At 44.3% G+C, this 25,239-nt stretch overlaps 1 protein-coding gene across 14 annotated transcripts in view; it reads right to left on the bottom strand.

Moving 5' to 3' along the window:
* GFPT1 (glutamine--fructose-6-phosphate transaminase 1) overlaps positions 1–25,239 on the bottom strand; it is a 33,492-nt gene that overhangs the window by 5,280 nt on the left and 2,973 nt on the right. For 3 of the 14 annotated variants that reach the window (XM_085510074.1, XM_015882876.3, XM_015882877.3), the window contains exons 2-20: positions 21,199–21,306; positions 20,507–20,614; positions 20,099–20,224; positions 19,376–19,434; positions 18,859–18,993; positions 18,203–18,264; positions 17,652–17,731; positions 17,156–17,209; positions 15,325–15,430; positions 15,070–15,233; positions 14,353–14,448; positions 14,134–14,231; positions 13,649–13,769; positions 12,479–12,636; positions 10,779–10,893; positions 10,375–10,502; positions 9,637–9,804; positions 8,746–8,907; positions 4,414–8,133 (exon numbers count right to left, since the gene is read on the bottom strand). In XM_085510074.1, the coding sequence (XP_085366200.1) occupies positions 8,089–8,133; positions 8,746–8,907; positions 9,637–9,804; positions 10,375–10,502; positions 10,779–10,893; positions 12,479–12,636; positions 13,649–13,769; positions 14,134–14,231; positions 14,353–14,448; positions 15,070–15,233; positions 15,325–15,430; positions 17,156–17,209; positions 17,652–17,731; positions 18,203–18,264; positions 18,859–18,993; positions 19,376–19,434; positions 20,099–20,224; positions 20,507–20,614; positions 21,199–21,306 (2,093 nt within the window). In that variant the 3' untranslated portion in view covers positions 4,414–8,088. Of the gene's footprint in view, positions 1–3,055; positions 3,262–3,519; positions 3,802–4,413; positions 8,134–8,745; positions 8,908–9,636; positions 9,805–10,374; positions 10,503–10,778; positions 10,894–12,478; positions 12,637–13,648; positions 13,770–14,126; positions 14,232–14,352; positions 14,449–15,069; positions 15,234–15,324; positions 15,431–17,155; positions 17,210–17,651; positions 17,732–18,202; positions 18,265–18,858; positions 18,994–19,375; positions 19,435–20,098; positions 20,225–20,506; positions 20,615–21,198; positions 21,307–21,679; positions 21,792–24,844; positions 24,873–25,239 lie in introns of those variants that run through there. The other 11 variants (XM_015882874.2, XR_014932203.1, XM_015882873.2 and 8 more) reach the window with 11 other exon arrangements.

Below are 25,239 nucleotides of genomic sequence, written 5' to 3'. Positions count from 1 at the left end.
GAGAAGAGCATGCAGAAATACCACAGCGAGTGGAAAACTGAGCTTAGCCTATGAGGTCACTTCAACTGCAAGGGGATTTCTGTGTTCCACTTTCCATTCCCATTTCAAATCCTTCCTGGCACATCCCTCTGAGTGCGCATGGCTCAGCTGTCCCTGATCCTTTCCTCCATTGGAGCCCCTCGGTCTCCTCAAGCATCCACTGAGCAATGGGATGTTGGGGTCCTTTTCCTATATGGTTTTCCTCAATGGAAAGATCTCGAGGAAACTAAAAGCTGAGCAGAAATAAATAGAGTGTATCTACACACCTCCGACCCATTTTTGGGATGGGTAATGTGAAATCCGAGCACCCATAGCTTTAAAAAGCTTTATCTCCCCATTGGCCTCTTGTGGTGTAATATCTCATCCTACCTGGGCAATCCCTGTGCTGTTTTTAAGGAAGAAAAAGGGAAATTCTCCAGGCTTTGGGTCGGCTTTGGCTCTGCTCCCAGTAAACCACAGCAAACCCTGTGCAGGTGGGATGTGAGGGTTGGAGACACCGTGACCCCTCACCATTGGGAACAACAGAGCAGGATCCCCGTAACCACAGCGACAGCCAAAGTGGAAAATAAAGATCAGGAATGGCTCAAAGAGTATTTTTAGCTGCCTCCAATGCAGCAGTGGGAGCCAGCAAGAGATATATGGGCGACGTTTCCATTGACTGGAACTTGGGAATCTCTGTTTTGTTGGGATATGATGTGAATTCTTAACATTTCTGGTCGGGGGGTGGGGGGTAGATTAAGCCTCGTGTCTTTCTATGTGTTGATCACTGAAGCCTATTTCCCAGTCTGCCATGGAATCAGGGGAGTTGTGCTCTTGCTAAATATGCACTCAAATAACTTCAGGAGCATCAGATGGTTTTCTGTTTGTTTTCTTAAGCGTCCAGCTCAGAAGGTTAAACTGATGTCATTCTCTCTTGTCTGATCCTGTCTGGGTAGGGATGTGGATGGTTTGATCCAGACTTCTCTCCTAGGCTCACAAAATTACTATTTTATTGTGTTTTGTTGGGTGTTTTTTATTCATTGGACTTTCGTTTGTTCTGTTAGGGTTTTTGGTTGTTTTTAAGAGAAGGATGCAAAGGCAAATTATAGAATAATCATTTGAGTTGGAAGGGATCCTTAAAGGTTGTCCCATCCCAGCTCCCCTGCAATGAATGGGAGAAATAACCCATCAAAGATAAAAGAGGCCAATGTTGGCAAGCTAAAATCCTGGATGCTCAGACAACAGCTTGTCCTCCAAGCATGACAGCAAGCCAAACAACTGTTCTTTTTAATTGCAGGAGACCTTAAAATTGATTCTTTTGACCCAAAATTGACCCAAATGGACAGGATTCAGGTTGGATATAGGGAAAAAAGTCTTGTCTGAAAGAGCAGTTGTGCATTGGCACAGGCTGCCAAGGGAGATGCTGGAGTCACAGTCCCTGGGGGTGCTCAAGAACCATAGGAATGTGGCACTGAGGAACCCTAAGGGTCCTTAGGTTCCCTGCAATAGGGCTTTGAAGGTTGGTGATGCTATAAGGTTGTGTTTCCATTTGGTTTCCTTCTCCAGCCCAAACCTGAGCCTGCAGCAAGAGAAACCATTTATGCCCAGGACCTGGTGATGCTGTCCATCCTCAGAACAGCAGCAATGCTCTGGACCCTAAAGGGCAGCTCCAGGAGCATCACTTGTGTCCAGAGCAAGCTACATTGGGAGGATTCAAATCCTGGATTAGTGCTGTTGGTGGGCAGCTCACATAGCTCTGTCTCATGGGCTGCATAGCTGCTGGGGATTTTGGGAATTAAAAATAATAGAAATCCCACAGGGTTAGTTCCTGTGGGTTCTTTAAATAACCGGAGAGTCTGCAGTAGGCAGAGGAAAGCTGAGGTCATGCTGCAAATATGGAGGTAACTCTATCTGCTTACCCCAGGCCAAATTGGCATGGTTTGAAAGAGTGCCCATTAGAAATGGGAGACATAGAGATAGTGACAAAGAAAGCACTGCTCTGGCTGCTTTTCAGGACTGGATGCTATCAGACCTCACCCCAATGTGTTTCCAGGCAGACAAAGGCGCGTGGGAACAAATGCAAATGTTAACAGGGAAAGAAGGGTCAAAGCCAAAAGCTTTGCATACATTCCCAAGAAGCACCTTGGATATGGAAGGAGCTTCAGAAATTGTATCCTCTGGTCTGAAAACTGTGGAAAATCCACCAGTTTCTTCTAAGCATAACACACACGGTGCAGCAAAGTGGTGGTGCACACGTGGCCCTAAGTGATGCTCACATCATTGTTGCACCATTGCAGGACATGGGACCTCATAGCAGTGCTGTTTGCCCTTTGTGTTGCACCGAAGTGCATTTGGTACAAGAGATCTGCTGCCAAACCGAGCACTGAAGGATTAAGCTTTGATGTATAGGATGCCTTAGAAGGGAATCTGGCTCCCTGTGCAAAACAACTCTCTTGGCAAGAGCCTCCCTTTGTCTCCAGATATATATTGATCTCATGTCTACTCCAGCTGGGGCTGCACAGCCAATACTTCCAGTCTTCCAAGCCTGCCCTTTAACAAACTTCCCCATAAAACAGAAGCAGCTCATGTGTCATGTACATGACAGAGGAGAGAAACATGCCAGCAAGAGCCAAAGAAATGCCACGTTCACTTTGTGCCATCCATCACAATGAAGCTGCTGTATACGCAGGGTGTAAGCTGCCGACAGAGGGGGTTTGTTCCTGGTATTTCTCTCCTATTCTACAGGTACACAAAGGGGCTGCAGCCAACCAGTGCTATGCCCTTCCCTGTCTCCACTGTTTGCTCACAGTTGGGTTGGAAGGTACATTAAAAACAACCCAGACCCAACCTGGCTGTGGGCTGAGGAACCTCCCATAGCACCCAAAGCCTCATCCACCACCCACAGTCCCAATGGCTGAGATTGCTCCAACCCAAATACAGCACTCAGACACATTGACCTCCAATGATTGTTTTCCAGTTTGGCCATCCCCACCTCTACCATGGACAGAACCTCTTGCCCCCATCACAACAGACTTACCTCTGGAGACATCGATAATGGTCCAAGTGCTGCTCACCCCCCTCAGTGCCTGCAGGGAGTTTTGCCTAAATACAGACTGGAGGAGACGTGGCCTTTTTTCCTTTACAGCTCTTGGGGATGATGATTTCTTGCTGAAACAATTTAGCTGAGCAGCCGCCAACCAAAGCCGTGCGCTGAGACCACCCATCATCTACTGCAGCACATTTCTACATTCCCACAACATAAAACTAAATAAATAAGAAGCAAAGTGTGAGAAGACCCCCCTACCCCCTCAAAAGAAAGAGAAATATTCCCTGGAAAGCTACCAGGGAACCCGCTTAGTTCTGCAGGTTAAATGCAGAGCCTGAGTGGAGCCATAGGAAGGATTGCATCAGCTCGTGGGATCTACATTACATTGAGCCAGCAGGCAAAATTCACGAGGCTGTTAAATAATAATCCAGATTTAGGTGCAAGCATCATATCTGTTTGTTTGTAAATAAAACATCCATGGAGATTTTATTGCTTACAGCCTAAAAACAAGGCAAAAAACGCAGTACAAAATGCAACCACAATAACCTGTGCTTTGTGACACTTCTCCGGTGGGTTCTCTATGCCTCACTGCAAATCATTCCAAGCAGATGGGACTGGGTGATACCCTGGGCTGTGGGCAGTACCCAGGGCTGTGGTGTTGGCTGCCTGCAGCTCACCCATTGCTCCTTCCATGCAAGCAGCTGCTCTCAGTCCTTGGGGGCAGTGATGCGATCCACCTGCGGAAACAGGGAAGTCTGGAGATGTAACCAGGTTAAAATCCATAACCATGAACTGTCTGGGGTGTCAAACTGAAGACGGCCACCAATGAAATCCTTGCCTTATTGCTTTTCCATGTAGTGTTTGCTCTGATGCTCGTTGGCCATTGGGTAACCCAGGTGGGATGGATATGCTGGGCTCTTAGTGAGATGCAACAGATTTTAAGCTGCTTCAGGAGCCAAATCAGAAGGGGAAAGGATGCCTGGAGGAGATGCTGCTGTCCTTCTGCAGAGCAATTTGAGGCTATTCTAAGCCGAAATCAACTTCTAAGCACACAAAACCATAGGACCATGGTTGGGTTGGAAGTGACCTCACAGCCCACCCAACCCCATCCCCTGCCATGGGCTTGGTGCCACCCACCAGCTCATTGCCCCCCACATGCCTGAGCTCACCACCACTTTCAGGATCCAGATGCAGGCAAGCAGCTTGTTTGTGTAAACTTGTTGCCATAGGAATTTGTGAGGACCACAGGAATATATTTTAGTTAATAGGAAATAATGGGCCTGAGGGGAGGGGGGGAGAATGCTCGTTGGATACTTTTATGTGTATTTAACTAAAGACCAGTCATTCCATTTGTTTAATGTAGGGCACTTGATTTTATTCAAAGGGTGAGATACAAAAAAAGTAAGCAAAAAGACAGAACCCAAATTATAAAACACTACAGACAAAATAAGACATCTTCTGCATACAGCACACAACAGGAAACAAGGTACAGACTGGTCCCCACAAACCAAGCCAGCTGGATATGTACAAGCAGAGGCAAACAGACCCAAAGGGAAGAAACGGTGGTATCTGCCATTTCAAATGTCTATTTACAAGCACTGAATGGAAGGCAAATAGTTTTATCCTCTGATTCAAACTCAGTTCCTTATTTCTTCTTCCTGATCTGGTGGAGGGACTCTGTGCTTTTAGAGGCAAATTTGGTACCGTCAGGTGGGATCTAAAATCAGCCACAGCCAAACACCAACGTGCCAAACTGCAGCTCCCCCCATTCATCCCACATGCTGCTGCCTGTGCTACCAAGGACTGCTACCAGAAGGGAGAAAACCCCTCATCCTGCACTAATGTTGGTCCTCTGTGGGCTTTCAGATACCTCACTCTGTAGCTTAACCCAACCCAGTTTGTCCAGGCTATTCTAAGGGATACTACTTAAGCAAGATTGCATGTTATCATACACATGAGATTCTCCCACTTGTCTCAGAGCTTTCACCAGTGCAGCTCTTTACATACGAGACTCAACAAACAAGGATGTGACCATAAGGGCACTCCAAGCACCCTACAGACACCTGGCTATCCCAACACTGCTTTGCAATGACATACATGCAGACACTACTCACTCATCTGACAAACTCAGAGCTGAGTACAGCCTTTCTTCAGTGCAGATAGGAGGAAAAACCTTTCTGGCAAACTTATGCAGTAATAGGCAGCTGCTATGCAGAATGAGGAAGGGCTTTATTGGTGTTTACCCGTGGCTGGATTTTAGTGAGGGGCTGCTGGATGTCTGCACACCTCCATCAGGAGGAGGGAGTTGGACTGGCTCAGTAAGCAAAACATTCATTCTGGAGAGCAGAAGACTGACCGCTGTTAATAAATATCACGAGACATTCTAAAAGTCCTCTAGGGAAAAAAAAAGAGAAATACCATCTGTTCATCAAAACACAACACGTCTACACAAAATGAGGTAAGGAAAGCTAAGAAGAGTCCTTTCCATAGTCTGACTTCACACTGGCATGGCAACTAAAAGTGAGATGCTTTACGGATTCCCTACCATGCTCATCAGAGGAGTTCTTCATAGCAAGGGTGCTCCATTGAAGCATGACAACATCCCACCTGCACGTACTACACCTCTGTTTTGGCAGTTTGGACACTTGAGGCAGTTTGCTGGCAACCTGCAGAGTGCAGGGGGTGAATACTACCTTAACTTCAGGCAAATGAGGAACCTGTCGTGGAGAATTACAGAGAGCAAGGGTTTGTCTATCACAGCATTAAAACCAAAGAGCTCAGCAATATCTGTACAGTTACATCCAACAGGAGTGTCAGACTCGTTACATTTCTCATTTAGAATCCTGTTCTTTGGTCCTCTTTGTACACAGCTTCCATAACAGCCTGCATTACTAACCTCCTATTGAACAGCAATCTGCATTCTGAGAGGCTGACCACTCTGCCTGTTGTGCTGACCACACTGTTTGCAAGGAGGCAGACCATTCTCTGCACAAGGCAAGCTAAAAGCAATGCCTGCTGCTTTTCTCCTGAACAGAACAGGAGAAAACAGATCTTCAAACCATTGTCTTGCAGGTTCTTTCCCATCAGACTCATGCTAACAAGAACACAGGGTGTGATACTGCAAGACCTTATGCTGGGCAATGGGAGAGAACCTTCCTTGGCTCCCAGCCTCCACACTCAAAGTTGACAGCTTCCCTTAAGAAGTTGTTTGGCAGCAGGAAGAGGAGCTGCCCCCAGACTGTGAGCACTGAACACACATTCTTTGCTGCTCCTTTGGGAGAATTACCCCCTTCTAAAGAAGGGCACCTACTGGTCATGTCTAGGCAGGGGCACAGAGTAAAAGTCACTACCTCATAAGCAACTGCTGTACAAATACAATGCAACACTTCCTATGCTGGCAGCACAATGCATTCATAAATTAATAGGCTGAACACAAATTAATGAACATACATATGTTGGCTTTGAGAAACCGTTTCCAGGCACGCAGCATTTCACTCATTAACATAACGAAACAGCCTCGAGCTGATTATGAAGTCAAACAGGTTACTGTGGTTTGACACAAAGCAGAATTGCCACTGTCTTTGGAAACACTTTGAGCAGTCCTATTCTGCTGTAAATCACCCACCAGAGCTGAGTTTTAATAGTAATGGATGGTCCCCAAACACTGCATTTGTTAAAGCAGTTTTCCAGGGCAGCAGTTTGGAATATTCACCAGGACTCAGCAAGCATTGCTTTCCATCTTGTACCACGCTTTTACATGTATAAAGCTAATTTAAAACTCATCAAGCTGGTAAGAATTCACCTTTTTGCATTAGGAAACCCCCAGTTAACTGCCCTTTAATGACTTGTTCGACATCTTGAAGGTATATTTGCTGTGTAACTTCTGCAAACTTGTCAAAAAATCATTGTCAAGGTTCGTATTTTGTGCCTATCAAGTTTTATCCCCTCCAATTTTACATCAGCTCCATTTGACACAACCACATATGACACTACAAACTATGAAATGCTCCTAAATAAACCAGAACCCATGCACTTAAGGGACTCTGTATAACATAGCAAGCCTTAGAGAGAGATTTAGCGCTCTCTCTGCTCGAAGGACAGAAGGCAGAAACCATTAAGTGACCTGCAGCAAAATAAAGCTCATTCCTTACTCTCTTTGCAGTGCTACAGCTCTCAGTTCAAGAGGGAAAAACCTTCATCCCTGAACACAGGAAGAGGGCTGTTTGTTTAAAAAACAAATTAAAACCCAACAAAATAAACACCAGCAACAACTGAGCACTGCTCCCCCTCCTTTTTTTGGTAGGCATCCATGGTGCTGAGCCAGACACTGCTTCCACTTGCATTTGAAGGCATGAGTTCCACCATCTTCATGGGTACAACTACAAAGAGCTGCTGTGTCACACGGCGTGCTCTATGAGATTGTCAGCTGCTAGGTATTTGGCATAGGTAACATCTTTCTGAAGCAACATTACTTCCTCACAGCACATTCATCAAGTGCCTAAAACTTCAGAGGCTGAGATGGTTCGGTTGAATCCCTTGTTACGGATGAGGCAGAAGTTGACCCAAATGCTCTTTTACAGTTTCTCCCACTGTTAAAATACCTGCACAAACACGACGGTGACCAGTAGCAGCTCCTGTTCCAGCTGTACACCCTGGTATCACTGACAGGTAATGCATCGAATGGTTTCTCACCAACAACTGGAATGAGCAACACTGGATAAGAAACAATGACAGTATCTGAAAGTAAAGTGGAGGGCCCTTTACCTAGAAGACTCAGTAACCTTTAAAGGAAACCATTTAATAGCTTTCATGGAAATCTATTGTTCAAAAAACCCAAAGCCATCGGCATAGCATGTGGAATCAATTTGACAATCACTAATGTAATGGAATCACGGTGATCTCGTACACAAACAATCATTTACCAAAATAAGATTTACCTAGGGGACTTTAAAATCAAATTATTTTGGTACCAAAAAAGAGTCTTTCACTTATTTCCCCTTTGCCCCTATGATTCAGATGATCTTTCACTCTACAGTTACGGACTTGGCCAGATTTCTTGGAAAATCAACCTGCAGAGAGGGAGGAGAAAGAAGATGCTCGTGAGTATTTACACACTTCCTTTGTGTACAACTCTGTAACGTGTGGAGTGTTGGTTCTGTGTTTAAACTGAATTCGACTGAACATATTTCCCTATTAATTAGGATGATCAGTACAGAAAAAGCCCATCAACCACAGCTGTTATGACTGCCAAGAACAAAGGACTCAGTCCCTTTGGTGTACCCTGTTATAGATCTCAAATACAGAAGGTCACTGCAGTAAGAGGTAGAGGCCAATGCCTGTGTTAAGATCAAATAACCAACACAAACTCTGTATCTCAAACATCCTTCTGTGGATTTTTTAGCTTCCTTTTTGCTCCCTACCAGCCCTCCAGCACCAGAAAACAGACACATCCAAGCTCAAACTGCACAGTTCTCAGCCACTGACTGCCCTCACATTTTGCTCACAAAAAGCTTCTGCAGTCGCTGGGTCCACCTTTTAATCTGGTTCCAATAACTCCAACAGTCACACACACCCCCCACAGACTTTCAGCCTCACACAACACGCTTTTTCCAGACCATGCAGGTAGCAAACACAAATGCAAGAGGCGAGGAAGGGAATCAGGAAGAGAATATCGTACTTACATCGTATCCTCTGAGAACTGCAAGGTGAAAAGCCAGAAGCTGAAGGGGGATAACGCTCAGGATCCCCTGCAGACAGTCCACAGAATGGGGAACTTTGATTGTTCTCTTATTGTTCTTAATTGTCTCGATGTCTTCCTTGTCACAAATGATGACAGGTCGCCCCTGAAACAAGGAAAAGTAAATTTTGAATTAAAAAAGGAACAATCTGTTTTTCACTTCTATTCAGATCAGTGGCAGCAAGAACTTCTCTCTTAATTCAAAGCTAAACAGCTTAACATCACATGGGCATCCCTGCAGCATATTTTAAAGGATAAACAAAGTCCACCAGGCTTCTGCATCTGTTGCCTTCTGTCAGCTCACTTTTCCTCATTAAAACACAACATCAGTGCAGTCTGCATGCATATATGGCTGCACAGTCTGAATTGTTCCCTTTTCTGTGACCTGACAGAACTGGGATACCCCAGAGGCTTAAAAAACAAACCCCACACATCAAATAGAAGTTGCTATGTGTTCTTAGCTGGTGAAAGACTGTTTAAGCTGAAAACTAGCTCAGTTCTGTGGGTTCTGCATGAGTTATGTGCAGATATCTTGAACCTAACCCACACTGTCACAAAGCTCCCAGCCTCCAGCTTCTATTGCCCTGTAAGATTTGTAGCTGAAATGGTCATAAATTTAATAATAAAGATACCAATCAGGCTCTCTCCCCTACTCTTTTTTCCCCCTCCCAATATTATACAAAACTGCACATGAAAAGCCCACATAGACCACCTACTGAACTCACATTTTAGGTGGTGACACTATAGCAGATAGGCAGGGTGCCCTATAAAGCAGCATATATTCCATATTAAAACCTGCATTTCTGGTGCACTAAAAGCTTTTACGGGTACTTACTTGTCGTGCAATGACCTGCTGGAGAGCATTCTGGCACTTTGCATACGTATGGTCTCTCATGATGATCATGATAACAGGCATGAGTTTGTCCACCAGTGCAAGAGGGCCGTGCTTCAGCTCACCTGCCAATATCCCTTCAGAGTGCATATAGGTGATTTCTTTAATTTTCTAGATGGGGAAAAAAAAAAATGACCTTTCATAAGATCCTCAAGATTTGCCTTCAGTCAATGCATACATCATCACAGCCTGGAACTGGGCAGGTAAATACAAAGAGGCTGTGTGTGCATGTACATAGGTGACAGCACAACACCAAAAGGAATCTTCTCAGAGGTAAAAACTGCAGTACTTAGGTTGTGAAGTAGGGATGTGCTCAGTTTGGGATGCTGAGCACTTCTGGAAACATCACCCCAACAGTTTAAAGAATTGATTTTTATCAGTGTGCCCTGTCTGTAATCCAAATAGACATAAAACAGTGTGAACGCTGAAGCTGAAAATACATTTGAGTCCACTAGAAGTATTTCAGTGTATATTCAGTCTGTAGCCAGCAGCTATGGTGTGAACTGGGTATCTTCACACGGAAGTAACAGCAGCAGGATGGGGAGTGTTATTTCATGCACTATTTCAGCCTGTGTCAGACTACAGCTGCTTAGTGTTTATAAATCAGCCTGTAGCCAGGTGTCTAATCTAAGCCCACAGCTAAGTGCACTTGAAGAGGTTTCAAATAAAGAAATCTCTTACCAAAGCTCCTTCTAGACATGTAGCATAGTGGTAGCCACGTCCCATGATGAGAACAGACTTCTGATGGTACAGCTCTGTGGCCAGCTTCTGGATCTCATCATCCATACTCAGCACTTCTTTAATCAAGTCTGGAAGAATCAAAGTTGCATCTGCTTATAACCCTGCATTAGTACATACAGACAGCAGTGACCCACAGAGTGAACTGAACTCAGTGTTTAATAGTCCAGTTTAGTGCTCTGAAGGCACTAAAGAGAGAGAATACAGTTGCAAAGTTACCACTAACAGTCACACTGCACAAATCTCAACCCTTCCATCTTCCAAATGCAAAGCTTAGGTGCTGCCAGGTTCACCTGTGCCATCTAATTATTACTTGGCAAGATGGAATTGATGCAATGTTTTCCTACCTGGCAGTCCTTTGAGACCACGCATGATTTCCTTGCGTCTTTCTTGCATAGAAATTCTGTCATCACACATCATGAGGGCAAACATCACCAAAGAGACAAACTGGCTGGTATAGGCCTAGTAAGGGGAAGGGAGAAAGAAGGAGAGAGAAACACTTTATTAAGACAGAAAGCAAACAGCTGTCACCTACTACATCCTTCAATTAGCTGCTGATTCTGTTCTTAACACATTACTACATGGTGGCTTTCCTTTCATTCGAGCAGGAAAGAGGAACACAAGCAAAAAGCACTTCAAGGATTTCTGGCAACTACTAAATCCTGTTTTGTGACTATAGCTGTGTCCTTCTTCCTGTATTTGAGAGAGCAAATGATGACAGCATTGATGATCATCAGACCCAGTGATGGAGATGCACTGGAAGCCCACTGCTGCATCTGGATGCTGTGACACTGCACAGCTGGCTGTAGGATTTTTGGACCATGTGCAAGAAAAGCAAAGTCTACTGCAAAGGTGACTTCCCAGCCCTCCTTGTTCCTCAGGAACAGTTCCTGAACACCTCACCTTGCAGAGGCTCCCTAAAAGCTCGCAGTGTATCAACACCAAGTGTGGGGAAAAATCATCTACACAGTGCTCAAGGCAACTCTGTCTGCAGTAACATCTGAGGCATAGAATCCAGCAGCTATTATGAAGGAGAGCCTTTGAAGTCCTTAAAAGACGAGTGTTGTGATGAAATGCTCTGCAGGGCCAGCTTGGGACTGAAGTCACTTAGAAATAAGATTAAGGTTTGTAGCAGTTCTACCCCTTTCTCAACCGTGATCAAACAACCCCCACATTGAATACTGGAGAATAGCTATGAAGGAATTTAGAAAAGCTTGAATGATGGTAATTAGGAGAGGCTGATGAAGAATATGACCTCCTACTTTTGGGTAGCACGCAGTTGAAGACGTGTTACATTATCCATCATGTGTTCTCACAACAAACCTGAATACAGCCTTAGGGGAGAACCTCTTCCAGTTCATACTTCATATAAGCACAACACTGGTAACTCCCCACATTTCCAGAGAGAAAATGCCATTTTCAGTTATCTCCAACCATTGGTTATGTGAAAACAACCCAGTGACAAACAACTCGTTCAAAGTTTTCTTGTAAGAGACTCATGAATTTTCCATGATCAAATTCCCCACTGAACTATTAAACTCCAATGTGGTTTTGGCCGAATTTATGTAACAGATTGACATCATCTCGCCTCTAAATATAACTAAATCAAAGCAGATTTCACCGTGCAGAAGCACTTCATTGAAATGAAATGCAGCAAAGCACGGCATTTTAAACTGTATCACATGCAGCCAGATGCATCAATCAGAGAATAACTCTTAGGTGGACACAAAATATGGGTTTATTTTATAGACCGTTCCCCCATTTGCTAAGATACAGAAGAGAATTTTTGCCTTTTAGGGTATTCTGAGACCACTCTGCTTTCAACATTTAATACTGCTTCCTTGCAGTATATTTCCTTTATAAAACAGAAGAAAGCTCTTTGCTAGATACAAGAAAAGGAAAATGAATAGTATTGCAGTGCACACGATCACTGACTACACAGTCATCCACTGCAGCTGCTAAAAGGGAATAGAAAGCATTCTGTAGACCCATATAATAACCAACTTCTTCACAAGAGATTCATTAAGGTCTGTGAACTTGGTATTACCTTGGTACTGGCAACCCCTATCTCTGGTCCTGCATTGATATGGACTCCACAATCCGTCTCCCGTGATATAGAGCTGCCAACTGTGTTGGTTATGCCTACGGTTAAGGCTCCTCTCTCTTTGCAGTATCGAAGACCCATCAAAGTATCTGCTGTCTCACCTGTAAAGACACATTTTCCAATGCTGGTATTGGTTACTCTTTCCACTGCAGATGTAGAACTGCAGTGCTTTTCCAAATAGAATCTTAAAGGTTCGTGTTTGTCTATAAGTCAAAGGAGTCTGCAATTAAAAAGGCTGGTTTAAATGAACTAAAAGAAGGTGGGAAAATTGAAACCCCATAGTGGGGATTCCAGCAGTGATGTTTGTGGGCTGAGCTCCACAGATGGGACTATAAGCTACCATGTATTATATCAATTTGCCTTTCTCCTCTTTTGAGGTGCTCCTGTCCATACGGCAACAGAAAACCAAAGCAAGTTAGGTTCACTTCTACTTCAATACAAAAACAACACTGGCTGCACACTGCATTACACACTACCAGCCAGGAGGGTGGAAATCTAAGGCTAGAGAAACAGATTTATGGGTGGGGGGGAGATGGGGGCTATTTATTTACTTTGTTTTGGTTTTGTAATGCCTGATGACCAAGCTTAGGTTCCAGGAAAATCCTTGTTTGTTTGCCACATCCAACACTTCAGGGGAAAGATGCATCCCCCAGGGTGCCCTCAATCAGTCGTCTGCTGCATTTGGGACAGAGCAACTCATAAGGGGAAAAAGCAAAACGTTTCAAAACCTGGCAAAAACCTGCAGCACTTACATGAGTCCTCTACAAAGAAGGGACATTCAGTTACCTGAAAAAGACCTTGCTAATAAAGGCATTTTCTTGCATTGAGGAAACACTAACCACTCATTTTAACAACAAAGCTGAAGATCAGCTGTGACAGTCTACAACTAAAATGAAAATAAATAAATTATTGTCATTGAGCTAAATGAACTCATGCAGATGGACGGGGAAGAACCACTGTTTTTTCCCCTATCTCCAGCATGTCTATGCCAATTTCTTCCTTTGCATGTAGGATCTGCAGTCCTATAGACAGGCACAAGAATTCAGCCCCGCTGCCTTTGGCCTCCCAGGCTTACAGGAAAGATGTGAGTTGGGTTGTAAAGCGAGACCATACCTGACTGGCTGATGAAAAAGCAAACATCATCTCTGAAGACAGGAGTGTTTCTATCCAGGAAATCACTGGCGAGTTCAACCATCACAGGTAATTCAGTCAGTTCTTCCAGAACCTGACGTGTCTGGCAAAAGGTGATGTTAGAAAGTGATGTATTGATTTTAGAAAACTAAGTGCAGAAAAGCCTTCTGGTTGACATACACTGGAAAATATTACTAACAAAATACATTTAAAAAATTAGAACTGGATTATATCCTAATTACTCAGTATACTCAAGTTACATAGAACTAACCCTGTGAAAAGCTGCCCTGCTTACAGCCCCATAAAAAGCCTATAGGGCCAACTGCTGATGAATACAGCTTCCAAAGGGTCTTCACCACACAGTACACATTTGCTGAGCATTATTATCTCATCCTTATCCTGCTGACAGATGCAGCACCGTTCAGCTCTACCCACAGTTCACAAACAGATTGAGACTGACCACTTACTGCAACTCCAGCATGGTAACTCGTCCCGCAGGCAATAAGGATTAAACGCCGACACCTCTGGATCTCCTTAATGTGATCCTTCAAGCCACCAAGATTCACTGCAAGCAAGATTCAGAGAGGAAAAAATTAGGGTGGCCAAGCACCAGAACATCTCAAGATTACTGGTGTGAATAACTACTGGATGCTGTGCTGCCAAAAATAAAGATTCATCTCAATTACCAGTGTAGTCATCAAAGTTGACCCTTCCTCTCATGGTATTAACAACGGATTCTGGCTGCTCAAATATCTCTTTTTGCATGAACGAGCTGAAGTTACCTATAAAATAAAGACAAGATAATACTTTTATTTACTTTCAGGTAATTTGCATTCATGTGGGGAAAAGCTTGGGTCAGAATCATGCCAGTTACCAGTCAGACATGATTTTTCATTCTTGTACCTAATGAACCTTACTGTTAAGGTTCATTTCATTTCATTTTCTACCAAAGCATCAGCTCATTATAAGAACTAGATTCAAGGTATCAGAATGTGTCAACTAATGGTTAGGTCCAAGCTGGTTAGGCTTCAACCTTGGAAAATACTGACACTTCCAAGCAGGAGGCAAAATCCTCAGCCCCACAATTCTCATTATGGTGTCAGCTTGAGGAAAACTCTCATTAGATGCAAGATTGATTTCTTGCACAAGGGTGAGGTCAAGCACTGGAAGAGATGCTAAGAGAGTCTGTGGGATTTCCATCCTTTGAAAGACTCCAAACTCAACCAAAGAATGATCTGAACAACCTGATCCAGGTTGTCAGAATTATCATCAGATTTCAGTCTCTACTTGAAGAAAACAACTTGATCCAGTTTGTGCAGGGCCAGATCAACCCCAGAGGTCCTTCACAACCTGAATAATTCTGTGACTGTGGGTATGTGCATCTACCCATTCAGAAGAGTTACCCTTCATGATCTGTTGAAGTTCCATCTGCAAGGTTTGCACGGCGCGCCCGGGGTGATCGCCTGCTGTACGTTTGATCCGGTGGATGGAAAGACGGCCATCAACCACAGCTGCTACATCATCGTCTTCAAGGAAAATCACTCTGTTGGTGTGCTCAATGACAGCACTATAAAAGCAAACATCGTGTGCCATAAGACATTATTTGTCACAGAAAGAACAAATCTATATCTACACTGAAAGATGCTGTAGCACATTACCTAGCATCAGAAGCAAAGTAGTACTCCACAGCTTTCTCCTCAACAGGGAAGAGGCAGGTGGTGCTGTCCACACGAGACAGGTTGCAGCTTCCCTTCTTGTCCTTACCTATAAGACACAGGGGTTAGGAGCTGCACACACTGACAAATGCAGAATAAGCTGCAGGGTTAGGCTCAGCCAAAGGTCCCAAGGCACAGTACCAACATGAAGCATTATTTTCATCACTGTGTCACAGTAAATTGAACGGCAACAATGAATAGAGGGCAGCACACCAATGATTGTATCATGGGGGTCCTTTCTAAGTTTGTTTACATGCTTTTTATGCGCTTTTGAGTTAAACCTGCAAGCATCACATTGCATGCAGAGCTTGAAGTTTACAGAAAAACAGCAGTAAAACAAAAAGTTTATGCATGACTCCACTAGGAAAAGAGAACTCATGCTGCTTTACGAGCAGTCACATTTACCAATGTTTTCCCAGTTGAATCTGTGCTGTTTATCATTACAAACGCCTCCTGTGCTCGTGTTTCACTAACCGTCCTGAAGCTTTGAGAAAGCAAGCAGGATTGCTCTTTCTTTCAGTGATTCTTGTCACTGGATGCCATTCTTTCACGCCACCTGAGCACCACCAGCAGTAATGCAAACCTGTTTCAGTCTGGCTGAGCTAATGCGCTCAGACACAGATGAGGGATTCATGATTAAGCACTTGGCATTGCTCCTGAGATACCGAATACAAGCTTCTCAGTTGGATTCAGAATTTGCACAGCTGTCTTACACTGCTGGGAGGGAAGTACCTACAAGGACTGAAGGACACAGGACTAAGAACCAACTTGATTTGGTAACGTAATGCTGAGGTTCACAGTGCTGCACATGTAAAGGAAAAATACTGCTTTCATGTTGATACTTCATAAGAAGGTTCCACTCAGCCAAGAGTTTAGGGCCCTCCACTTCATTAGGTCAGTAAATGAAAGAAAGGACAGAGTGAAGGCGTTAGTGGTCAGTCTCCAACAGAAGTACCCATACTTGATCAAGACATGCAAATTTTGTTTCTCAAAATGCATTTCCCCGCATTGACTTTACTATGTTGCAATGCTTTCCTCTAAGCTGGAACAGGAATGGATAATATCGGTATCTTAACCAAGGAGTGGCTGAAAAGTTATAATGAGTGTTATCAACCAGTTATAGCTCTTATCTATTTGCCCAGAGATGACCCAATTATCTATGGGTAATCGATAGGTTCCCAATGAAAGAATCTATGAGCAACACAGAATCTTTTCATCCTTCCCCTTCTAAACCAAAGAGTTAAAATGCCATGGGAAGTCAACACAATATAATGAAAACTGGAGAGGAGGGATATGTTTTGAGTATATTTTAATACCATCTCTCTCCCTTACCACAACTCCAAGCACAAAGGCACTGCTGCACAGATTAACACAGCTGCTCTTTCCAGCTTCAGGTGTGAACTCAGTTCAGCACATCACACATGAAGGTGTGATGAAGTATTTAATATGAGATTAAAAATGGTTTGTCCTAATAAGTGCCCCATATCTTCAAGCTGAACAAATACAGCCACGTTAACAGAGCTGCAGACACAGGTAAACCTCACTGCCAAGCATTAGGGCACAATACTTGAAACAGATTCAGTGGACTTTCCTGTGTGTTGCTCATGGTGCTCCTGATCCAGATTCCAGTTATCCCATTTGTTTCACTAGATTACATGGAAAGCAATAACCACACAGTAAAGAGACAATGCCTATTTGCTTCATTTTTGATTCCTTTCCTAACAAACTGGAGGATTTGTCTGAAATGTCAACTAAGATTTTCTTTGGTAGGCACCTTCCTCCACATTTATGGATATTCCATCAAAAGAATGATCCATAGACTGAACAGCTGAAAGTGTAATTGGAAACAAAATTCAGATCAGTGGGGTGAAAAAAAAAAGTGTGTTATATACATACATAAAGAATTATCGCTAATAATCCAGCATCAATCAAGATGAAACAAGACAGCTTACTGGGACTGGTTCCTCATATTACAGCAAGGTATCATTAGCAGCAACATTAGGAAGGAGGAAGACATACTGGGACAGTCCTTACGATCACTGCAGCGCTCAGAGAATAACTCAGTGCTCAGTAACTGAATGGTTTTAACAATTTTCATTATGGGGGAATAAAATAAGGCTTGTGACAGTGCTTGCAAAGAATGTTCAGGAAAGCAAATAAACTTCTGAATGCCAACATGCCACATAATATGAATGTAAGTATCTAGGTTGAACTGTAATGCATTAAGATGTGTTTTGCTTGAAGTCAGAGGACATAAAGTTCACACTTACCTGTACGGTACAGGATGGGGATGTGGTCAGTGGACAGCTTGTGCTCACTGCGCACTCCTATGAGCAGAGGGCTGCCTCGTCTGCAAGACACCAAGTGACAGTCCTCAGTACCCAAAGGTTCATCCCATTTTGACCCAACCTGGAGGGACTGCTGTCCTCCAGCACAGCACCCTGCTGAGCTAAAACGTGCCCCAGATCCAGCATTAACTCTGTGAGAGTAACCCAAATGATGACGTGAATGTATATGGTTAAATCAACTGGACTGATCCTCACATTCAAAGGTGAAGAAGGAAACTTGGACTCCAGGCTGGCTCATCTGCAAGTCAAATGGAGCACTTGCCCATATGCTCTTTGGAATTATCTGTTCTAACAATTGGGGAAGTAAAAAACAACAGCCAACCTGACCCTACCAGATATATCCTACTATATACACCATACACCTTACCATATAACATGAGAACAACCCCTGTTGTCTTCTATCTTGGCTGAGGAGGGAAGTTACCTCAAGGTTGGGTGCACCAACACTGTTTTTTTAATATACAGATACTTACCTTGTACCAACTGCTTGACCAGGATAATGAACACTCTTAAATACGAGGGCAAAAGCACCTTCCTAGAATGAAAGAAATACAAGTGGTTTATCCCTTCATCTGAGGTCAGGAAAAGGTTTTAGGCATCCCAGTATATAGACTACACCCACATTTCTGTGGATATGTTGGAGATACTGAGCTGATTTCACTGATCATTTGGAGCCACCAGGCACCCTGGGCTCCTCCTCAGCCACTCAGTGAGTTCTGAACTGCCTGGCAGTCCCTGCAAGCACTCCTGTGTTAGCTCACAGGGAACTTACAAAGGAAAAAACCTGATAAAAAGCAACATTTGGTCCTGTCTGCAGTTACTGCAGCTTCTGCCAGGGAAACCACTGGGGGAAAAAAAACACCTCCTGAGCAACCTGCTCTGGGAAGAGATGTGCACTGTAGTGGAACCTGGTCCTGCACCAGTTCAGCCACAGCTGACACGTGGAAGCCAGGCTGTGCGCTGGAGTTCCCACCAGGGGTCAGCATCTCTTCCAGATGGAGACCAGGCAAACTTCAAGCACACACTGCCTGGACCTGACCCAGTCTCTAACAGCTCTCCCCTGGGATGTGTGCATGTCTGTCCCCATCCATCCCTGTGTCCCCACCCCACACTGCACCCCATGCATTACCAGCTGCTGGATGACTCTCTCCACCAGGGTGGTGAAGCTGATGTCGTCGCTGTCCCGGTTGTCATACATGTACTTCACCAGTTTGGCAATGCTCTCTGTGTCTGTCTCTGACTCGAAGTCATAGCCCTTGCTCTCCTGCAGCAACAGAACACATTGGGTAACCAGCCCTCCGTTTCCATCCCCTCTCTTTCTTCCAACTCTCCCTTTTTTCCTCCCATCCTGCCTCCTCCTTTGCTTCCTCTGTTCCTGCATTCTCTTTCCTCTTCTTCTTTCTCTACTTTTCTTCTTTTTGTGCCCTTTCTTTTTTCTTATTTCCTGTCTTCATGCCTCTTTTCCTGCCTTCCTTTATCACCACTCACCCTCCTTTCCTTCCTTTCCATTTTCCCTTCCATCTTTCATTTTCCCCCTTCCATGCACCCATCCATCCTTTCTTCCCACTCCATTAATACAGCTAATGCAGCTTGGAAGTGCATGGAGGGCTCCTGATCCCTCCCAACAACGCCAGGGTTCTGCTCACCAGGAATTTCCGCAGGTCTTTGTAGTTGGTGATGATGCCATTGTGGATGACGATGAACTCTGCAGACAGAGGAAGACACAGTTCAGCCTGGCAGCTGGCACCCACCCAACAGCAGGGATTACAAATCTTCACAGTGCGTAAAGCCACCAGAATAAAGAGAAGAGTTTCACTTCCTGCTGTGATTTCCTTGCCCTGCCCCATTCCGTTTGGTTGTGAGTGGCAGAAGATAAGAACAACCCTGCTGGAAATAACTGAACACTTCACTCCTCCTGTCAGTTGCTGGTGCTGTCCCCCTGGGCTGCTACAGCAAAAAATACCAACCAAGCCACTTCTGTACAGTGGTGGTGATCAGAAAAGGGGGGGAGAGGGAAGAAAAAAAACATCCCAAGAACTTTTGGGTAGATTCTTACCATCTAATTTCATTCTGTGTCATTAACTCTTCTTGCACCATGGCCATGCACCCACTGAACCCATGGGATGCGCTCCATGAGATCAATCAGTGCTGTAAGCAGCTCATGAGAACTACCCCATGGTGAAAATCAGCCCCTGACCCCTCCAGCTTCCCAGTGACTGCACTCAGTATCACAGTCTGCATTAAATCACCCATTCTGGGTCCAGGCACCTTTCCCTGTGACATGTTAGGTGTCCCAGAAAGCCAGATGCATTGCCATAGGTTCCACAGTTTGGTTAGGAACATGCGTTCCCTCAAGCAAATGCTCTCACCATTGTTCTTATCCGAGCGCTGTGGGTGGCTGTTGATGGGACTGGGCTCTCCATGGGTAGCCCAACGGGTGTGTGCGATCCCAAGGTGAACATCAAACTCGATGTCAAGATCCATGTCCTGCTGCTCTGCAGGCAGAAGTAGGAGAAGGTTTTATTACCCCGACCCAAAGCCACTGGGAGAATCTCATCCCACCTCTCAAGTCCACAGAGACAGCAGTACTGAGCAGCTAAAAGAACTGGCAAACATAATGGAACACCAAGTTCTGAACCAACAACTTTGTGACTCTCTGTGTCCAATGCAGACTTAATGAATCTAGCTTTAAAATCAAGGAAATGATACTCAGAACACAAATGACATGAGAAAACTTATCAAGGGAAGAGAGCAGAGAGCGAAAGAGCAATACATACTGTGCACCTCTTCATCCAGAGCCTTCACTTTCCCCTTCTGTTTGATAAGCTGGATTTTGCAAGCATTAGCTTCCCAGTCTTTGTCGTTGCCACCATCGATTCCCACACCTAAACATCAGCGTGGAATGTAAAGAAACAGTGTGAAATGCAGAACTTGTGTTACAGATATTTATGTAAAGAAATACTGCTGACTTTTTCCTTTATAACACCTTTTCTCTCTCTGTAAAGAACTTCCCCCTGATATCCAATCTAAATCTTCCTTCCTTCAACTTAAAGCCATTTCCCCTTGTCCTGCTGTTATCTACCCCTGCAAAAAGCTGAGTCCCCTCCTTTTTATAGGCTCCCTTTAGGTAGTGGAAGGCTGCAATGAGGTCACCCCACTGACTTCTCCACACTGAACAAGCCCAGATCCCTCAGCTTGTCTTTGCCCTCTGATCATCCTTGTGGCCTCCTCAGAACCCTCTCCAACAGTTCCTTGTGTTTCTTGTATTGAGGGCCCCAGTCCTCAGATGCCAGGCATCAAGAACACTTAGAGAAACCCATATGTTGAAAATTAAGCCAAACCTCCAACCACACAACCATCAGCATATCCAACTTGGGTTTTAGCTTCCTTCAAAAGCAGAAGACAGCAGAAAACGTTCACAAAACCATGAGAATCGCTAAGCCAAAATACAAGCAAGAGCCACTGTTACCTGCAGAGTCATAGCCACGGTACTCCAACCGCTGCAGCCCTTTGATAAGGGTCTCCAGGATCTCCCTTCTTGTCCTGGGAACATGGTAGTTCAGGTAAGCAAAGATGCCTGCATGGGGAGAAAGAGCATAAAGTTATCATAAAGTCACAACTGAGGAAAATTGGGTTTTTTGCTGCTTAAGAACCATTTTCAAGATGAATTTTGTCTTGAATCGCTTTCCCAAGTTCCTCCCACAGAAAAAAAAATTGGGCAAATTTAATTTTATTCCTGTAAATCAACACTTTCAAAGTAATGAAGCTATTTTTCCAGGGGGCTGCAAAGGCTGATAAATCATTGCTTCTATTTTTAAGCAACTCAGATGCAAACACAACATGGTGTTGGGGACATGCAAATTCCTGGATCTCCAACAGCAGCTACAGCTCTATTTCAGAAGGATTCTTTTTGGTGCCATCACGGAGCAGGAGCGTGCAAAGACACTTACTGGTTGCTAGAAATATCCGTGCTGGAAAATTGGCATTTCCCTCTTTTTAAAGGAGAAAAACATCTGCATGGAATAAAAGCACAGCAGCTCCACGCAAACATCCACGTATGTGAGTGCCTGGTAATGTAAGGTTTGTAATCAGAGAGACTTTATAAACCAGTCTTGAGAAGGGAGCTCAGTCACCCACCCACTCAGAGTCCTTCTTAAAGGCATCCCAAGTGTTTGCTGCCATATAACCTTCCTCACATCCCGAACTTCTAAACCTGCATCCTTCAGACACACAGCAGTCCCTGTTCACAAGTGAGCTGACTCCAAAGAGCTGTCACCCAGGCTGACAGGCTGCATATTTCAGCTATATCCTAGGTGCCTGAAATCCTCTATGTGGCTGCCAGGTCTTATCCAGGAGTACAAAGCAAACAGCTTTATTAGCTGGTAGCTGGAAAAGCCCCTCTCTTATTTGCCTGAAACCTCCCAAATAGGCACCCAAGATATTGTTTAAAAAAGCAAATTGGGTTCCAGAAACTCCTGAGGTTTCTCTTTCCATCTACACACCAACCCAAAGCCAAGCAGGCTCAGAAGCCATAATTACAACCAGCACGTGTAATTACAGAAACACAAAAGCTGATTACATTTAGCTAGACAATTTCATAGCAGAAATGTCTCTCCTTGCTTTATGTATGGTCCTGCTCCCACCCAAGCCCTTGAGCTGCCTATGTTCAAGCAGCTTCCCCTCAACATCACGTTGGTCATCTTGCTGTGGCACCACCAGACCAACCAAAGTATCCATGAGTTCTTCCACCATTGTGGCACAACACCATCCATGAAGGATAGGCTCTTTTTAGCAAATGGAGACTGACTGTGAGCACTGAGGTGCTGTGGGGTTTGAATGCAAAGCAAGGCCACTCCTGAAGCCCTTCCCCGCACAGAACCAGACGCACAAGAGCCTCATTGATGGAGCACAGAAGAGGCCTTCTTCACCAGCCCGAGTGACTCACAGGCAAACAAACACAGGACAGGCTGGCAAGCAAAGAGTGCATTAGAACTGCCATGAGAGAAGAAACTGTGCAAAAGAAGAGAGGAGAGGCAAAGGGGACAATCTAGGTGGTCTCTGCAGCTGCCCTGCTGCCTGGTGACCCAACATGGCAGCCATCAACAGCTCCAGGACTCCCCAACAAAGAGCTGCTGAGGGCAGAGCGCTCCTCTCCATGCCACAACGTCAGGAGGACATAAAATTGCTAGAGAGAATCCAAAAGGAGAGCCTACAAGGATGGGAAAGGGCCTGGTGGGCAAGGTGTGTGAAGAGCAATTGAAGGCCCTTGAGTTGGCTTGGCCCAAAGAAGAGGAGACTGTGGAGAGGCCTCATGGCGGCCCTACTGCCCACGTTAATAGTTAATAGTTCAGTCACACCTGAACAGCCAAAAAGAGAAGAAATTCCTTCCAGGCAGGGATGACTCAACTAGAATGACACTGAAATAGTGTCTATTTGTGCCTGTAGTTGGAATCTAAGATGGAGCAAACCACAGAATGAAGTGACTTTTATCATAAAACATAGTCTGTGGGGGGAAAAAGCCAACTATAACCACGTAAATGTGATATTAATGCTGTAAAATAGGTTACAAATTAAGAAAGGAGACTTTTAAACACTGGGATATATTGAGAAGAAAGTAGATGGAGTGATAACGGAGAGGCCCCTCCTAAACCAGGACCATATAAACCCACCTGTAAGCTTTAAAGCACACAGAAAACAGGAAAGATGTGCATTAAAAAGGAATTAAAAATAAACAGAGTAGCATCAAGGACAATCGAGGCAGGTGAAAATGAATAAGAGCCCGGCAGCAAGTTAAAACCAAATACTTGAAGGCTCATCATCCATTCATGACATCTGATCACGATCAACTGTGTGTAAATAACAGTTCCATTTACTGGCAATATTTCTGTTTTCTCTTTCTCAAACATCCCATAATGAGGTAATTCTTCAGAGCTGGAGAAAGCTTCAACCCACACGTACAGAGCAGCATTTTTACTGCCTCTACCCTCAACACTGGATTATTCGGGAACAGATGAGCAATCACATCTTATAATCACCTTCCATTTTTAAATACAATTCTGCTGCCCTCAACAGTGGAGAAAAAAGGCCCAAGGCATTAATTGCTTGTCACGCCTCAGCGATTTAAGTGTGTTCTTGGACAAAAATGTTTATTTCTCTCAGCAGCCAGCAAGAGGAGTTCTGCACACAGCATTTTGCTCCTGAGTTGCACCCCAAGGTATTGACAACATCTGTTCAACCCTATGGAAGGGAACGTGGCTGTGCAAGCCAAAGGGTGCTCAGGTGATGCTGACATCCCAGCATGATGCAAAGCACAGAAAAGAACCTCTTTTTATTCCCCAGCTTAACAAAGATCACTTTATCCTTCTCCGAGGAGGGACGTGGCAATGTAGGATGGCACACTGCAGCCCTACCTTGTGTTTTGTAGGCTGTAAAAGACATTCTTTCTGCACAATGCAGATATTCTCCAGATCACAAGGTCTTATTAAACAAGCTCCATTCCCAACCTCATCCCAAGTGCAGAAGATGGAGAAATCTGGACATGTGGTCTTATTTTTTGGGGGGGTCTTTTCCAACTTGGTGTATTCTATGATTCAATGAGTCTACACAGAAGGTTCCTGAAAGCAGCCCGTCATAGTTTCAGGTCCCAAATAGATCTGAAAATGAGAGTTTCACTTCCATACACATTTAACCTCAAACCAACACTATTCTTTTTCAGTTACACCTGCACTCCAACTTGGGCTATGGAACAAGACAGGAAACCAGACATCAGGAATGGCATTTAATTACACTGCTTTGACGAGCCTTGAGTTGTATTTCAAGGTGAAATACAAGCCATGTGAAACAAATAAAACCCACCCATGATCTTCATTCTAGCCCAGAACTATATTTAAAAGTGAATTCTCATCTAGGAGACAGCAGCAAATGTACTACAGTCTGATAGGCTCCAAAAATACAATGCTACTGTCTGGAATACACCAATATAACTTCAGGACTTGACATTAATATACTTTAGGATGAGAGGAGCAGTCATGCTTTACAATAGAATAAAAGTGATAGTAATAGTGATGTGACACAGGACTTTGCAAACATGGACTGAACAGACCCAAGCAACTCACCAAGACCTGACATACGGAGATGCCCAGTGACTCTCTCTTGTTGGAAACAGAACTCAGCTCTCTTCCAAAGACATTTTAATAACCAGGCATTAAAACTGAGCATTCCAATGGCAGCTACAGAAAGATCCCCCTATGAACAGTTGACAGAATAGAGTTTTAGCCAAATGGGCATTCGCTATTTCTACTGACAGCCACAAAAATACCTCTTCTGAGAACGTTCTTTTCTATGACCTTTTTGCTTCCCGTGCCCCCTTATTTCACAGTAAGCTCACAGGAAAATGAAATGAATCACCACCTCCACACAAGAGCGTATTATCTTCCCCGGTGTCTCAAATACATGAAGTTACTCAGAAGAGCTTCTCCTAATCCTTCCCTCACAAAAGCCAAAAGGCCTT

This window comes from Coturnix japonica, chromosome 10, assembly GCF_054131305.1.
Source record: "Coturnix japonica strain WE chromosome 10, WE-NBRP24, whole genome shotgun sequence".
Classification (NCBI taxonomy): Eukaryota; Metazoa; Chordata; class Aves; order Galliformes; family Phasianidae; genus Coturnix; species Coturnix japonica.
This window is presented reverse-complemented; position numbering and strand designations above follow the sequence as displayed.